Source organism: Metopolophium dirhodum, chromosome 3, assembly GCF_019925205.1.
Source record: "Metopolophium dirhodum isolate CAU chromosome 3, ASM1992520v1, whole genome shotgun sequence".
Lineage (NCBI taxonomy): Eukaryota > Metazoa > Arthropoda > Insecta > Hemiptera > Aphididae > Metopolophium > Metopolophium dirhodum.
In genome coordinates this window covers 31689167-31708067 of record NC_083562.1, presented here as the reverse complement: position 1 = coordinate 31708067, position 18901 = coordinate 31689167, and the positions used below count along the sequence as shown (strand labels likewise).

The following is an 18901-nucleotide window of genomic DNA, read 5'->3' as shown; positions in this document are numbered from 1 at the left end:
ATATACATTTATTTTTTGATAAAGGTAGACAAACTTATGAGTAATCTTATATTACATTTTCAAATCTTAGATTTAAAAAGAAAAATTTTTATGAATAAATATTCTCAATGCAAAATAATTTGCTGATTTTCGTGATTTTTCCGTATTTTGTCAAAATTTGAACTTTAAATGCTTATAAGTAAAAACTGTGACTAAGGATTTTTAATTTTTTTCATCTGCCTTTGAAACAATAACCTAGGAGCCTTCTATTAAATTTTCAAGCTTTTTTACTCAACAGATAAAATTTAATTGATATTTATAGAAAAAAAAAATAAAAAAATTGAAAACTGACATAGTCCGTAAACAATTCAAAAAGAGTCAAAATATTTAGAAAATGTTATGGTGTATAGGAAATGCAATTATAAGCATTCAGTCAAAATTTCATGTCCCTACGGTCATTTGTTTTAGAGTTACACCAAAAACCAAAATCAATTTTGTGAAAAACCGATTTTGCGTTAAAATTCCCGTTTTTCCTTAATTTTTATGTGTTTTTCTCGGTGCTTTTGAAAACTATTGAGAATTTTAAATTTTGACCTCCCAAATGCACCAACTAGATTCACATTCCCATCGAACAAGATACTGTTAAAGAAAATCGAAGCAGTTTTACTGCCCCAAACCGTGATGACACACAAAAAAAATTTAAAAAAACAAAAACCACACATTGTAAAATCAATACATTCATTACTATAGAATACTATTGCTTTTATTATAGAATTTAGGAAAACCAGAAATATTTACACTTAAATTTTAAATTTAAAAATGTTCAATTTTTATAGCTAAGGATTGAAAATTTAAAACAATGTTCCATGTAAATATATAAATTACTTTATTCACAATAATATCATCAAATATACTTAGTGATATCATAGGCTGACGCTGCTGTCTGACCGTCTTCGCTCAGAATTGTTTGTCTTATGCAATGTTATTTTATCATTGACTTCAAATTTATACCATCCATTACAGTGACCTACTTGTAACCTACTGTACAGCAGTCAGCAGAGCAACACCCACTTGCCCACCTTTTTTTTCTATACATATTGTATATGAACTATTCTGGAATAAAGCTAGGTATAGATTAATAAGAACAATTCTATAATAATTGCTCATTTTTTGCTAGATTAATTGAATTCATCGATTAACTTTAAACGAGAGGTGAGTACTCACTGTTCAGAAAGGGGTTAGGCGTGAAATGGAATTAGAAAGGTACTGCATTTCATTAATTACATATAATTTTTATTTTTAAAACAATAATTAGTTTTATAATCATTTTATACAAATTAATTTCAAATATTACTATCTACTGAATAAAACTAAAAATTAAATTAATTAGTATAAAAGTAATGACAATTATCTTTAGATGATGGTTATCAATTAAGTTATTGTAAAGATGCGGGGTACAAGACATCATAATGGTTTGTCTCCGTCACATCCAATAGGGTTGATTACCTTAAGTTAAAATATTACTATTTACATCATATACTTGGCCACTGAATAGTATATTTTTAGTAGCACGGTTAAAAATGTAAAAAATAAAAGGCCGATCTATAAGAACGGTCACTGGTGATGGTCGAGGTATGTTACTCAAAGGTATAACAGAAGCAACTGCAAAATAAATACATAAATACATTATCAATTAATAATTGTATAAGTACCTAATATCAGTGCAAAATGATATAAGTTTAAAAAAAAAACATGATATATGGACAGGAGACAATAATGACTAGACAAGTGGTGTATTTAGGCTAGGTTAGATTCTCTGCCCCTTTATTAAATATACTCTATAATATGTAATAAAAAGTTACAAAATATGCAAAAATATATACTTTTCTGGCTTAATTCATGTACGCCAACGAGTATTGACTGGTTCTGGGGCAAACATATATATGTGAGGCTCCAGATTTGAAAATATAGACACGACTTGGACCTTGGTAAATAATTTTTTAACATTGGGAATATAACATTACTCATTCAGCCACATTATGAAGAAAAGTTCCACACACAGAACATGGATCATTTTCGTGACAACAAAGAACTACTGTAGCTGATTTTACTATGTAAGGGACTGTATCAGTTAAAAAAGTAACACTCAATCATCTGTTTATTTGGAAAAAACACCAAAAAAATGTTATCTGACTGCAATCACATAAAAATACATGGGTCACAGAAATAATTTAGCCATGAGAAATGTGTACATTTAAACAACAAGAAGGCCGCACAAGGGTACAAAACGAAATTCTCAGGCATGATCATAGAAAATTAGCGGTATCAATGGAAATTGCCTAATTTTTGCAAAAAACCAAAAATAGCAAAATTCTCATGAAATAAACAAATAAATGGACAAAAAGTATCCTGAACTCCTTTTAGTATAAAATTAATTTGTAGCTTACTCTGCTACAATTTCTAGATCTATAGAAAGAAATATGCAAATGTTACAAATCTCGAGCCCTGCTGATTACCAATACATATTTATATATAGTTACAACAATTAATGAACATAGATATAACCTTAATATATAAATACCTGTGACTGCGCCTGCTTTAGAGCCTTTTTCATTGACTTCAATTGTTACTTTATGTGTTATATCCTTCACTAACACTTGTTTTGCTGGGTTAAATATTGATGTTAGATTTGCGTTACTACTAAAGATTGATGTTAATCCCATCTAAATATATAATTTATTACAAATATTATTAAGATTTTACAATGTTAAATATAAAATATACATGAAGGACAATCAAATGAGAGACACAAATTGCTGCATATCCGAAGCGTATACATTTTTACTTCGCGGAGGCTAGTAAAAAAATAATGAATAAATCATACTTCAAATATTTTTTGAATATAAAATTTTCAATTTTTGAAAATGTTGATTTATACACATTTTGATTTTTTAATTACCACAAAAAATGGTTATAACGAAAAACTTATTACAGAATACACATCGTATAATATGAAAAGTTGAAACTTAAAAATATGTGTCATCATTTTAGAGCACATTTTTTTACTCATTCATTTGAACCATGTGTATTAATACTTCATTTATTTATATTCAGTTTTAAGTTTGAAAATGATATAGGTTAGATTTATACTTTATTCAGTGTATATTATTATAGTAAAACCACAATATTATTTATTATTAGTAATATATTAAAAGATACGTGTAAATAATTTGTATAAAATATTCACAAATGTGTTTAAAATGTCTACTTTTATGTTAGAAAAGGTTTTCAGAATTATTTAGAATTATTAGAATACATACAATAAATTAAATTATGGTTTTACTAGAATAATAAGCACTAAGAAAAATTAAATTTTCTTAACATATTTTTTCAAACTTAAAATAGGTACTGAATGTAAAGAAAAAAATGGAATAACAAAAGAAATACCCATCAGAAATAATTAATATTATTAACAGGCACACAATAAATATTTTTGCTAACCTTGTTATTTTTATTTCGGCAATATCAACAGGTATCCGCTAAAAAAAAATGCAGATATGCTGCTAGGTAAAATTCTAATTTCTAACTTTAATATCCATATATTTATATTCATACCTTTTTAAGTACAGACGGTAACTTTGTCGAGAAATCAATTTTGAACCGTGGCAAATACAAATTGACAGTTCTTTCATCAATTGAATTCAATATTTTAGAAAAAGAATTATGTTGTGAGTCTTTTAATACTTGTACAGTTGAAGTATTTTCATCCGGCAATAATATAAGCATAGAAAAATTGTTGTCCTATAAAATATACATATATAAAACAACAATGCACATGATGAAATAATACCTAGTCATTTTATATTTACCTTTTATAGTAAATATGTAATAATTTAGGGCAGAGAACTTGTAGCCAAAAAAAGTCATCAAATATTGAAATATGTTTTTGAATACCCAAAATATGCATTTTTATATGCAAAATAAAAAATATACCTAAAATATACATTTATATCCAAAATATAAATTTTAAAAATAAAATTTAATGCTGGCAATATGACATGATAATCTATCTACTATTAAAATTAAGATACGTCAAATTAATCGTATTGTCTTATCTATATTCAAGCGTTTCTAGGGAAAACATGAGCCTGCAGACAGTTAAATACCATATTATTCAACAAAAATATCTATAATTTGTTTGTATAATTTAACATAAAGACATCAGTGAAGTAAAAAATTTATAAAATTATTAATTAAATTAAAATATTACTCCAAAAGTATTAAATGGATGAAATGTGTCCTAAAAACAAAAAAAAATTCAAAATATGCATTTATATGCAAAATAAAATTTTAAAACTAGCTTTGTGAAAGCGTGAAACATATTTGAAACTGATCAAAACAAATATGCAAATGCTACAAGTCCTCTGCCCTAGACTAGACTAATCAACAATATTGTTGTAACTACTAACTATATTATATGCAAATTATTTATAAATTTTAATTCCACATTACATTTCAATAACATTCTCTAAACCCTTTTTCTTTTAACAAACCAACTCATATTATGTTTTTAAGTTTAGACTAAGTAGATATGTTTATAAGTAGATATTATTGAAGGTTCTGCTGCCGGACAGACAACCGCCTCATACTAAGTAAATCATGTTAATTATTATTGCTTATTGTACAAATACTAAAAATGCTAAAATATTGTAAACTTTCTATTTAAATAAAAAAAATGTAGATATAGATTACTTTAGGTAATTGGTTCTACAATAATATAAGCAGGCTTATGCCCATGGCCATGGGATTTCTGGCATTTCTTAAACGCTAAAACTTTGAACAGGATAGATCCCGGTTATTAGGTATTTGCATTACTTAGAATTTAAATCAATGGTGTTGTCAATCAATGGAGTTGGGAATGCAAGATAAATGCTAGAAAACCACTTTAGTCATAATATTATACATAAATCATTTAATAAATTATAGTGCAAAAACTAATTTTTCTAAAATATTGGTTACTTTTAATGCATAACAAGACCATAATCTGTATAAATAATTAAATTTAATTAAAACATAATTAATAGGGAGAAAACATATCTTAAGTTTTCCACTAACCCCATAAATGACCACATCAAATTTATAAATATCTACAAGATAAATAAATTTTAAAAGTTTTAAAAATTACACTTAATCTTTATCAGAAAATGTTGATTTTTAATAAATTCTGAATGATATGATATTATTACCAGACTACATAAGTAGTCTGTGTTATTACATGCAACTATCCCTGGAGTGATCAGAAACAAAGTCCACCTTCTTGGTTGCTATACTAACTAAGGTCGTTCCAGGGTAGCATTTTTTGTTAGTTATATAATTTTTAAATAACTAATATTACCTATTTTAAATTTTAAAATAGAATTCATTATTTTTTACTAAAATTAATAAATAATTAGAATTGCATTCAATTTTATTAATACTAAACACAATTTTTTTTAAAACTACATTTTCCTTGTAAAAAATTAAAAAATACGATTTTTGATGTCTTTTTTAAATAAAAAAACATTAACTTTTTACTGTTTATATGAATTTTAGCCAATTTGATTTCCAGTGAAAAACTCTAGTATTTTAACTCTAAATTATTTTCAATTTTTTATCACTTATTTTTTATCAGTGATTTATCACATTTTTTATCCTAATAAAGTTTTTTTACCCAATTTTATTACTTATTTGTAATATTTAATCACCTTGTAAAGCAGTTCAATAACTTGGGCCTTAATATCTGGTATGTACGCATATCCTAGTTGGTTTTTTAAATTCATCATACTGACTTCAATGCACATACTAGGTTTTGTGTAAAAACACTGTTTTTTAGTGCTATTTTCATTAAATTTCACTAACCAATCTCCTTTGAAATAAAGTACATTTGTCAATAAAAGTTCAGTGTTTCCATCAAAATCATCTGTAAAATAATTTTAAATGTACCAAATTCTTTAAACATCAAACAATTGAAAAATAAAAAAGCCATAGTTTGGTTGAAAACCAAAGCATTTTTTCTACTATTGTGCCTTCAGACTTAAAAATAAATAAAAAAAAACACACATAATTTTAAAATCAATGCTCAGAATCTATAGTTGTGTGATTTTGTACTAAACACTAAAATAATGCTAATATTTTGAAAAGACTTAACATTTTAAATACAAAAACACACTTACCTGTAGAAATTACACTGTTTATAAGTCCTTGTGTAACATCAGAAATTTGTTTATTGATCATTTTAACTGATGCTTCAATATTAAGAAGATTAATTTCAGTTATATTAGCTGAGTATTTATCTTGGGCCGTCTCTTTGAAATAGTTAGATATACTGTTTTTGTTCTTAACAAAGATGTTGTTGACAACCACTAAATCAATTAGACTACTCTCCATAGACAATTGATTTGCATGTAATACATTATGAAATGTTGATTGGTCAGTTGGTAAACGTAATACACTATTTAATTGATCCAAAGTATCTCCACGAGCACCTTCCGATAATAATGTTAACATGGTTTTAATACTAGCTGGAGAAACTACAACATTTGAATTTGGTTGATTTGAGCTAAGTTCCTATGCAAATTAAAAACAAAAAATATAATAATATTTATTAATATTTATATTAATAATATAATAAAAAATAAAAATACTAATTACAATTTATTGAAGTACCAATAATGAATAATATGTATATGTAAAACGTTAAATATTTAAATAATAAAAAATACTTACTTGAAATAGTTCTGTGTCAAAATAACTAAACCGCTGGAAGTCAATCTCTTGTTCAAAATTACTTTTCATTTTCAACTCAATGTTTCCAACGGCTATAATATATAATGCATATAATGTATTTCATATTTTTAAATCTGGTGGTGGTTGGGAACAATGGAACATATTTATAACCCAAACTCATTATTCCTTGAAATAAAAAAAATCTAAAAGCCACTTGATCAGAATAATGTTTGTTCCTGGTATTGGAATTTAAATATTAATGAGTCCTATTAATTATAAAACTGGAAAATATAATTTTTTTTAATATACTCGATAATACAACCAAAATATTTTGAAGGGGTCAAAGATCTCTTATAACTAAGCCTAAAATTGTAATTGATCATTTTTAAAATTTAAAATTATAAATTTACATTTTATTGGAGTTCTAGTCTTAACCGGTGGAATAGACACTACAGGCGAGCCCTGTGAAAGTGGATTCATAACTTGTCCAACAAATACTATGGTATCCATTGTAATATCTTCTATCAAGAATAAAAATGGTCTATTGACTTCAAAATAAACTTCAGTTGGTTCCCCGAAACGGTGATCTAATTCAACTTCTATAATTTAAAATACAAATTTTTAATTTTACCTATATACACATAATTCAATTAATATTTTATAATTATTAACTAAAACAAACCAGTAGCTGCATGAGCGGTACTTCCTTGTTCATTTACTTCGAGTCCAGCTTTTTGAAGTATATTAGACACAATAAGACTACCAAATTGGCCATCATTACCTAAATTTGTTAAATTTGCATTTTGTCCAAACATATCGGTAATACCTAACTATTAATATAAAAATATATTAGTTAAGTTTAATAATACATTATTACTATCAAAGTAACTAAATTACCTGTATAAATACAAATACAAAACATCATTATTTTAATTTGATTATTATACAGGTCCTTTAATTACCTGCAAGATTTTCAAGAAAGAAATTGGAGTGTATAGATAAGTATCAGATCAATTTTGAGCATTCAAGAAGTTGCACGTGCTACGTGCAGTATACCAGGGATACATACCAACCTGTATCAGACTTCGATAGTAGTTGATATGTAACTATTCCTAATCGATACATATCAAATTTTTCTTCTCAAAAATCTTACTTTACCTTTCTAAACACAGATAACTAGAATAAAAATATACTGTTTTAAAAAAAATCTAACCTTTTGTAATAATGGTCCAAGAATTGATGTATATTCAAAACTAAATCTCGGTAACACAACTTTTGTAGGAAACATCTTCATATTTTTTATTGATTCACCCAATAATGATGGATTAATTTTATTAATTAGATCATCTAAACCATTTTCATCGGGCAATATTATATACATAACAAATTTGTTTCCCTATAAAAATATTGTCAAGTAAGTAGGTAATTACTAAATAATATACAAATGTAATGTTAAAAATCACATTTTACCTGATATGGTAAACTAATTATTCTAGCATTAAGTGATTCTATAGTAGATAATTTAAAATTGCTATAAACAGTCATTAATTGAACATCAACAGCAGTTTTTGAGTTTAAATAAAATGCACCCCTTTTGGTAAGATCTTTATTAAATGGAGTTGTCCAATATCCTTTAAAATATATAGCATTCAATAAAAGAAGAACTGTACTTTCTTTGGTTTCGGCTAAAATAAACATAACATTTTAATTTTGTAATTAAATCTCATAATATACATAGCATTAATCATATTATAGTTAGATACAAACCTTCAGATATTAGTTGTTGAATACGCCCATGAGTAAGGATTTCTGCCCATTGATTTATTAAATTTACAGCATTTACTGGTTTACTAAAATCAACCACCTCTAAACTTGAATTATACCACCTAGATATAGTTTCTATGAAATCAGGTTTTGGTTGAACTGATACATCCATAAACAATTTAGTGCCAATATCCAATTCATAATCATCTTTACCATGACTCTGAGGAAAACATTAAAATTTTACACTAATCAATTATACAACTCAATAAAAATTAAAAAGTAAAAATGTATGTAAGTTGTAAAACAGTAAAGCCAATGTTACAAATAAATAACTAAACAATTGTTGTTATTCTTCATTTAGTATCTAAATTCATTCAAATTTGAAAATAAAATGTAAGCTATTTAACCTAGCAAAATATTTTTTATCGATTTTTATGGGAAAAATAAATTGAAAATTGAAAATACCTATAAAGCTCAGAAAGAGTAAAACTATTTTTAAATTATAGAAAATGGTAATACAAATATTTGTTGAAAATTTAAAGTATTTACGAGTATTTGTTTTTGAATTTTAACAAAATAAGATAATTGTTCAATGAGAAATTGTTTATTTACGAATGAATATCCAATATCATAAAACAATTAACTTTAATCACTCATACTTTTTTTACTTGTCAAAGGTTGGAAAACTTGAGAGTAATTTTGTTTTAAATTTTCAAATCTTAGATATAAAAAAAATTATTCTATGAATTTCTAATTTAAAATACTTTGCAAACCAAGCATAAAACTATACAATACCTAATGTATTATATCAACATTTATAAAAAAAAATCTGAGTAAAAATATTTGAAAATTCTATTATGTACAGAAAAAGATAATGGTAACATTTAGTGAATATTTCAAGTATTTAAGGTTATTCGTTTTTGAGTTGCACAACTTACACCAAGAACAACAAAATTGATTTTATCATAAACTTAATTCAGGATTAATATCAAATATCAATCCATCGTGTTGTGTAGGTACTATAGGTACTATTTTTTTTTTATAGTGGTAAGGTATACCCTAGGTAGAGGCAGAGCCGTGTCAAGCAATTCAGCACCCCGGGGCAATTCGCGCCCCTTCCCTACAATTTGGGCCACAGGTAGCATATTAGGCACAAATAAAGGCACCCCCTTACTTTTACAAAACTACGGCACCCGGGGGCAATTGCCCCCCCCCCCCCTTGCACGGCTCTGGGTAGAGGTATCAAAAGTTGGTTTTGCATATGACTGTATTGCTGTCAATGCTCTTGAAATTTAGGAATTCTGACCTCGTATATATTTAATTTGAATTTCTTTGATAGGTAGTTTCCATGATCTTTAAGACGTTCTTGCAGGATTTACTAAAAAAACATAAGGAGTTTTTCCCCAACATCCTCCCGTCGAATACATCTCTGATATTGTTAACTGGTAATCGAAAAAAATCCCCGGAAGTAAAATCCAAAATCCCCAAAACAAATACTTATATATATAAATGTACATCATAAAATACTCATAACTCGCTTTAAAATTAAAATATAATATAAAGCCTAAGATATTGCATAGATAATAATCTTAACTTTAAATTGTAGAAGAAGTCATTCCACTCCAGTCGCGTATATAGAAATAGTTTTTGGAGTGGGCTATATAATATGATTGTCTATTAAATCATACTTTAATTTTACAGTAAAATCTAAACAAATTTGTTACTTATATAGTCGTCGAAATTACCTCCCGCTAATTATAAATAATTGCAGTGTTATTACTTTTTTTCATCTAGATAAAGTTATTAGTTATTACTTTTAATTATAGTTAAAAAATCATTTAAGATGTTAGGATTCATAAACAAGAATACGATTAATTTTAAAAAATATTAATACATTTATAATATAATGTTATTTAGTTGCAGTATAATATTTGTCAAATTGAGATTCAACTTACTGTACTTTTAATTTTTATTACCAAAGGGTATACCTATTCGTTTATAAATAAATAAATAAAAATGTATATAGCAATATCATATAATATAATATGTACCTATTTTTCAATATTATAATAATATAATAATTATCATTCAAATTTTATATATTTTTACTATAACTAATTATTATTTTTGACAGCTATACCCAACAGCTACAAAAGCTGTAACCCACAGTTAGGTAAGCTTTGGGGATTTTTTTCCTAGATTCATTGAACTACAGTAGTTGGAAAGTTCCTTTAAAAAGCAATTAGTTCACCTTTACTTGTTAATAAAAAAGAACTAAACCGTTTCTAGTTTGAGGCTTAAAGAACATAATTCGTTCCTCAATAATTTTAAAATTATATTAGATAATAATGTGTAGTAATAAATTGGTTAATTAGGTATTTGTTTTTGAAATGTTTTATTATTTTATTTAATACAAGTTAAGATCGGTAAGAACGCCGTGACTGACTTAATATCTAAAAATAAAAATTATAATAACAGTTTTGGCCTAAAATTATTTAAATTCCCTGTTTTAGTTTGAAAATAGATGAACGAAAAAAAGAACAAATAAAATCATTCTTGTCCATCTAAAAAATGAACAAAATTCTAATATTTTCCTTCACATGAAAGTTCCTGAACATTGAACGAAATCACAGGAACGAGTTCCTTCCAAGCACTGAATTTACACAGATCGTAAATCGAGGCTATACAGTACTTTGTATATAAGTTACTAGCTGAATAACCCGGCGTTGCCTGGGAAAAAATGTTGATAAGTTGACTCCTTTAGGGTATAATTCGCTGTGCGTATGGAAGGAAAATCATAATATTATATTTTAATTTTTAGTCATCCCGCTTGGCGTTGCCCGTGAGACTCGCTTATGGTTATGTGAACAGTATATTATCAGGTAGGACACAACGAGGTGGGCGATAAAATAAGGGGTTTAGTAAGTTCCCACATGAAATATAGCAGGTAAGCGGGTACATATGTAAGTTCCCTCACGGAAAAAAATACACCCGTGCGTAAGTTCCCACACGAAAATTTATTCAGACTTAGGACTGACAACTAAAACGTCGTTGGTTCAAATATATAATAAAAATTAATAATATAATGTGTACTGTGTAGGTGTTGGTTCACATATTATTTGTACTTTCGCAAGCGTTTGTATCAGAACTAGCATTAGCCCAAATACTAGGGGGAGAAACTATATCAATAACAAAATATCAGATCATAACTTAAAAATAATTACACAGTATGACTATGTGAAGGGTTTGAGCTTTCGCAATAAGCCAAATAAAATAAAATTTAATTTTTTCTATTACTATTGTTATAATTATAACTATTGTTATTTTGTACCTATACAAATAATATGTGGACCATCTACACATTATATTATTAATTTTTATTGTATATTTGGACTAGATTTAATTAAAAAATTAATTGTACTTTTTTTTGCAACACAAAAACAAACATATTTTAACCAAACCAACTATATTTAAGATGTCAGTCCTAAGTCTGAATAAAGTGGGAAGGAAGTTTGCATTCGGTGTAATTTTTTTTCGTGTGGGAACTTACGTATGCATACCCGGGTGTGATTTTTACCTGCTATATCTCGTGTGGGAATTTACATTCGTACTAAAATAAAACCTATATTACTATATATAGGTAGTATATATTTGTATTTGAAAAAAATGTTTATACAGTGTACCTACCTGAAATAGTCATAGTTGATCATCCCGATTTTTTAGGAGTGTTTAATATTCATATATTAATATATTTTATTTTAATTTATTTCATTTTATTTTTACAGACAAATCGGCGTAATTGTACCTAGCTTTGTGAAATAATTCGTATATATAACCTGCAACCAAAGGCAACCATTAATAAACAAAAAAAAAAAGTTTCAATTTCCACGGTGAATATTAAGATCCCTGTTTGACCACCTCTTTAAACTATGAATATCAGAAAATCATTTCTTATTACACATCTAGATCATTAAAGGAACCACTATTTCAAATATCAAGTACGTACGTTTTGTATATTAAAACCAATGTTGTATATTTAAATTAGATATTGCTTAATAAATGGCGTCACTGTTGTATACTTACAACCCCTTATTTTCCCCTTTAGGGGTTGAATTTCCAAAAATCCTTTCTTAGCGGACGCCTACATCATAATAGCTATCTGTATGCCAAACGTTAGCCTGACCCGTCCAATGGTTTGAGCTTAGCGTTGCCAGTCAGTCAGCTTACTGTGTTACGTATACAGATTAGGTAGGTATTTAATATTTTCAATAGTTCATATCTTTTCTCCAAATAATAAATAAACCACGGATAGTCGTTGAAAAATAAATAAGACATTTTTAATCTAGTACTGTTTAAAATAATTTTTCAACTATAGTGACGTATTAAACTTATAGATTTCCATCAAAATAATCGAACTTGACGAGTATACCCTGCTCGGTTTCTGTATCCCGTCCAGCTTATTTATTATAACTTATAAGAAATAGTATATTGTGTGGCAAGGGCGGGAAGTGAGCTATTTTCAAGTCGCTTCAACCGTCATCGAAAACTAAACTTTCTGTGCAGGCGTGACAAAAAATACATAGAGTTTGTATTTTTGATTACCACAATTGGCTTGATTAATAGTCAATTCGGAATAGAAGAACTTAATCAATGATCGTACGACAATAATTAATGAGTTCGATTGTTTGATCTTTAATTTAAAGAAATCATTAATAATGAAACCTACGCTATAGAACAGTAAATAATTGTTGTTACTGATGTCTGATACATAATAATTGGTTTTAACCATGAGTCATGACTATGACCATGAATATAAAAATATATTACCTACTTAACTTAGTTCACAAAAAACATCTCGCGAATATTTGCACTATACGTTCACCAAGTGGTCCAGGTTATCTACATATTAGATAATATGCTTTATATTGAAATTAATTTTCATTCACGACGATTGACGATAACCGGTACCTACCGAATTATATCGTTAAGTAATATATATATTTTATTTATAACAATGTATATATTTCTACACGTATACAAACCGCAGGAAATATTAATGTGTTTCCTGTGGCCGATAATAATAAAAATAGAACGACTGTAATATGTGTATATGTGCACATGTGTATATGACTAGACATCAATCATCGAAAAATTTGCTTCCAAAAAAGCCAGAAAAGTTAAATTTGTTTAAGAGGACGTCGCACCCGAACATGTTGTCTCCGTCTTACACGTATATGACATAGCAAATTTTACGCTCAGCAGATCACGTTTAACCCCGTTAATTTTAAAATTTGAGTGAATTGACCGTTTATAAAATTTAAAGTTAAGAATGTTATCTAGGGCATCTCATGGGCCTTTTGTTAAATTTTAATTTGAAATCGAGTTATGAGCATTAAAAGATGTATAAACAATTTACAATTTTAAAATACTCATAATTCACTTTAAAACTAAAATATAACAAAAAGCTGATGAGATGCCCAAGATAACATTCTTAACTTTAAATTTTATAAAAGGTTTTTTTTTCATCAATTCACTCTAATTTTAAAATTAACGGGGCTAAATCTTAATAAATATGTTGTACTAAATTCTATTTAATTTAAAGTATTATTTGTATTATTTTATTTAAATTTTTTATAGGATTCTTGTTTATGTGGTACGGTTTTTAAGAATTTGTTATAAAAGTCATATCAAAGTAGGTAATACAAATCAACTAACTTCGTTATTATTATCTTTATTTTGAATTTGAAATATTCTTAAAATGTTGTTATTTTAATTATTAACTCTTAAGCTTCAAAGTAAACATTGATTATGCTTATTAGTAAATAAGTTAAATTATTTTTTTTTTTTGGGGGGGGGAGGGGGCGCAAATTTTTATTTTGCCAAGAGCGCTGCTATTGATTGCCATGGCTCTGCCCCGCACTACCAACATATTGAGTAATCGAGTAATCAAAAAGCGTCCTCTATGTTGTTACGCTTCCCATACACGCATTCAATTTACTTGCCTATAGTAAAGTGCTTCTCAAACTGGGGGCCGTGACTTTATTATTGGAGAGTCGAAAAATATTTTTTTTATTTAAACTATTTTCTTTAAGAGGACGCACTGCATGTGTTGTATCCGTCTTACAAACGCGCAACATACCAAATTGAAGTTTTATGCCGTTAGCTTAAAAATTAGAGTGAATCGACCTATTATAAAACTTGGTGGTAAGAACATTATCTGTTTTGTTGATCGTTTTTGATAATTCAGTTTTTAAGTGAGTTATAGCGTGTATAATAAATGTAAATTTAAAATGCTCATCACTCACTTAAGAACTGAATTATCACAAAAAAACTTCCAACAAAACACAAATAATGTTCTTACCATCAAGTTTCATAATAAGTCGATTCACTCTAATGTTCAAGCTAACGGCATAAAACTTGAATTTCTGAGCGTAAATTTGGTATGTTACACATGCGGGTCAGTGTTGCGTCCTCTTAAGCGTTTTATATAAAAAAACCATAATTATTCTCGACTTAAAATTAAGTAGAGTAGGTTATTTAGATTTTAGTTAAATTACCGACAATATCATTAATCATTGTCAATAATTTATCTGTTTGAAATAGTACATGTAATTTTAGTACATTATTAAGAAAAACTAATTAATGGTTTTGATTAAGGGCCTTGACAGTTTTACATTAAAATTAGGGGGCCCCATGACAAAGTTTAAGAACACTGGTCTAGTAGTATTGTCGGGAGTAGCGCCTTAGTAGAAGGGGAGGAATTTGACTGGGTCGAATCCAGCGCTCGCCGACGCGGTTAAACGAAACCCACCGATCTATCTCGTACGAGAGCAGCCGGCGGGGGACCGTCAGCTTGGTGCCAGGGCGCCCTGACGAAACCCGTCGGAGGGATGTGACCGCGTCGTAAAGGCGTGAAGGAGCCGCCCTCGCGACACATGGCTAAAGGTGTAAAAACCCCCGAGGGAATGGTCTTATACTCCCCGTCACACAGCCGGTTAATCAATGGTCTAGTAGTATAACCTCTATGCCGATAACTTATTAATACAGAAATAACTTATAAAAAAACTGTACTGATAATAATATGACCAAAAAATTACCAATTTTGAGTTCTTTTTATGAAATGTACCTGAAAAATTGTTTGCAAAACATGTATTCCACCACTAACACAAATTATGAACCACTAGTAGATAATGCATATTTAAATAAATTATTACTATAGTTGATTTTTCCGATATTTAAACTATTATTAGAAACAGGGTTAAGATGTACGTTTAGAACTGGTTTATATGATTCAAACCGGTTCTTCCATTGTTTAAAACATAAAACTTTAAAAACCAGGATATATTCAAACCCGGTAATTTTCTAGTATTAAAAATACTAAAATTAAACAATAAAACAATAAGTTTTCAAAATTCTAGTGTATGGCGCCAAAAGTTATAACAATAAAACATGTTATTAAGAGGACGTAACACTGGCATTTGTTATAGGTTAGGTTTTGTTATATAACCTTACAAGTGTGTAACATGGCAAATTTACGATCAGATAGTTAGCTTCGTTTGTTTAAAAATTAGAGTGAATCGACCTTTTATGAAACTTAACGGTAAAAACATTATCCGTGTTAGTAAGTGGGTTTTATACGATGGTTCAAATTTTTTAGCAAGTTTTGAGTTTATAATATAGCGTAAATTAAAAATTTTCATAACCCCTAAAAATTGAACTATCGTAAGAAACCCAAATACAAACACAGATAATGTTCTTGCCGTCAAATTTCATAGTAGATCGAATTTTTAAACTAACGAAGCTGAACATAACCTGCTGAGCGTACATTTTTTGTTACCTACGAAATTGTTATTTGTAAGACAGACAACGAATTCCCGTGTAATGTACTACGTCCTCTTTATCTCAGTCTTAACAAATTCGTTTCAATTGTGTTCTGTTCGATTTTATATTAGAGAAAATTGACTTAATATCACACTTTTAGGTAAAAACATTATTTGTGCATACATTTATTTTTATTTTCAAGCAAGATACGGGGGTGTGTGCAATATGAACATCACAAATTGAAAATATAATATTCTTACTTAAGTTTATCCCTCTCATGACATTTTGTTTTAACTGGAGAACCATATTTACATAATTTATTGGTACTAATATAGTATATTTTATAGAAACTACAAATAAAAACCCAAATCCCCTATGGTAGCTGTAACTAAGATAATATTATTTCGTAATAAACTCTTAACACTTATCACGATTGCAAATATAATATTGCACACATATTATATTGAAATAATGCAGTTTATCCCAATTTTTGGGAATCTTTTTCGGAAACCTATAAGTAATAGGTATATTTCAACGAGATAATTACAAAAGTGCAATCAGAATTTATTGGTCGGACTTAGTTCCAAGGTTATAACCTTTTGAAGATTGCAATTTTGAGTATTTTACATCTACGCCGGATTATTCCACGAATCTACTCGAAAAAGTAGGTACATTCAAAACTTTATTAAATAGTATGTAATTATTTATTTTCATGTATGCATGCATTTATACATGTACCCTATTTACATTATACGGATTACAAATCACAATGGTTGCACTGAGAGGTTTTTATGATATAAACTAATTTTTTTTTGTGAGTAGTGGGGGGGCAAATGTTTCAATCCCCCCACCACCACAAACATAACCAAATTACGCGACTGAACGAGACAACACAGACAATGTTATTATAACCCGTCAAGTTCATCTTGGCCGACGGCGAACGTTATGATTACTATCTTAAAATGTAAAGTAATACAAACTGTGTACCTATGTAGTTTTTGACGTCAGCCGTCGGCCAAAATGAACTGAACGGGTTAGATTCAATAATAGGTAAATTGAAAATTCACTCTAATATCAAAACTAACAGCACATATACACTAATCACACTATTGAAACTGGCAAACGAAAATTTGTTGTCGTCCGTGTGTAAGACGGAGACAACACATGTGAGTACGACTACCTCTTAAGAGGACAAGAGGTCCTAAGACACCCGTAAGCGTTCTCCGTCTTACATGTGACTAACATAGCAAATTAACATTTAACAGTACTCAATTAATTTAGTTAATTAATATGAGACCATGAGGGTGAATTTACATATCACTAAAGTACCGAACTTAAAGGTAACAACTAACAACATATTCTATGGTAGATATACATGCTCATAAGTTATCTCACTTCAAAATTAAAAATCATAGAAACATTAAATAGAATATGTTGTTACCAATTACCATTAGGTTAATAAGTGAATTCACTAAAATAACAAAATATTAACAAGTCAAATGAGAACTACTGAACGTAAATTTGCTGTTACTCGTTTGTAAGACGAAGACAACAGATCCACATAATATACGTGCGAGACGGCCTTCAACAAGAATATTGTTGCTACTTGCTAACAAATTTGTTTTAAACAATTCTATCTCTAAATAACTAAATTAATATAGTACAGAATGAGACTTGTTCTGGCATCCCTCACCTATGGTACAGTATTAGATTGCATTGACAGTGGCGTGTTATGTTATAATTAAACATTAGAAAAATATCAACTTTCTTTTTTGAATATTAGTGTTAACTGATTAAAAAACATTACATATTAGTACTATTTTATTTCAAAATAAAAAAGTTGGGTTATTTGAATATCTAAGATGTAATAATCATGTTAAATCAACAATTTACTTGTAATGATTGCAATTTTTGTGAATAACGTTCTCTTATATTTTGCTTAAGACCACTTATTCCAACAACTTGTTCTATCTGTTTAGCTGTATTTCCTAGAGCTCCTTCATATAGCATCAACAGCACCAACTTAATACTTATAGAAGATATAACTGCATTATTCTTCTCAACATCGTGCAAAGCCTATTGATTGAGAAAATTAATTTGATTATCATGATAATCACTTTTAAATTGTATAAGTACTTTGCATAGTCTCCAATTAAAAGCATGAAAATCTGGTACATTATTATCAGACACTTTTTGAGTAAGTAATTTGTCTCTTGCATTAGCATTAACTTGAGATTTAGTAGTAGCAGAAAGTACTACTACAGCCAAGACCGAACAAACATTAAAAAAAAATAAATCTAAAACCAAAAGTAAAAATATAGTATTTAAAAATTGAAAAAGTTATTCTGAGTTAACAGTTTAAGCACTTGCCTTTCATTGTATCCAAAGGTTTTATGAATTTTAAAAAGTTATAAGACACACAGAAGTATGCATAAGTTCAACTGAATAAAATAACTACTATAATATATTAATTTAGTAAATAATACTTGCCAGTTGCTAAGATGAACCTTGTTCACCATTAGCCGAATAACTGGTTCTTTACTTCTACGTATCTATTAAAAACAAGTTTTGA

General features: G+C 28.1%; 1 protein-coding gene across 1 annotated transcript; it reads right to left on the bottom strand.

Annotated features, from left to right (window-relative positions):
• Nucleotides 1–1250: 1250 nt before the first annotated feature.
• LOC132941449 (uncharacterized) lies at nucleotides 1251–18864 on the bottom strand. Its single transcript, XM_061009504.1, has 14 exons — nucleotides 18700–18864; nucleotides 18466–18626; nucleotides 18223–18405; nucleotides 8512–8728; nucleotides 8215–8429; nucleotides 7958–8140; nucleotides 7427–7574; nucleotides 7155–7343; nucleotides 6745–6836; nucleotides 6192–6585; nucleotides 5724–5938; nucleotides 3595–3780; nucleotides 2561–2702; nucleotides 1251–1641 (listed from the first exon to the last, which is right to left on the bottom strand). Exons 1-14 carry the CDS (start codon nucleotides 18704–18706, stop codon nucleotides 1487–1489), a joined length of 2487 nt encoding a protein of 828 aa, XP_060865487.1. The 5' UTR covers nucleotides 18707–18864; the 3' UTR covers nucleotides 1251–1486.
• Between the last annotated feature and the right edge of the window lie 37 nt (nucleotides 18865–18901).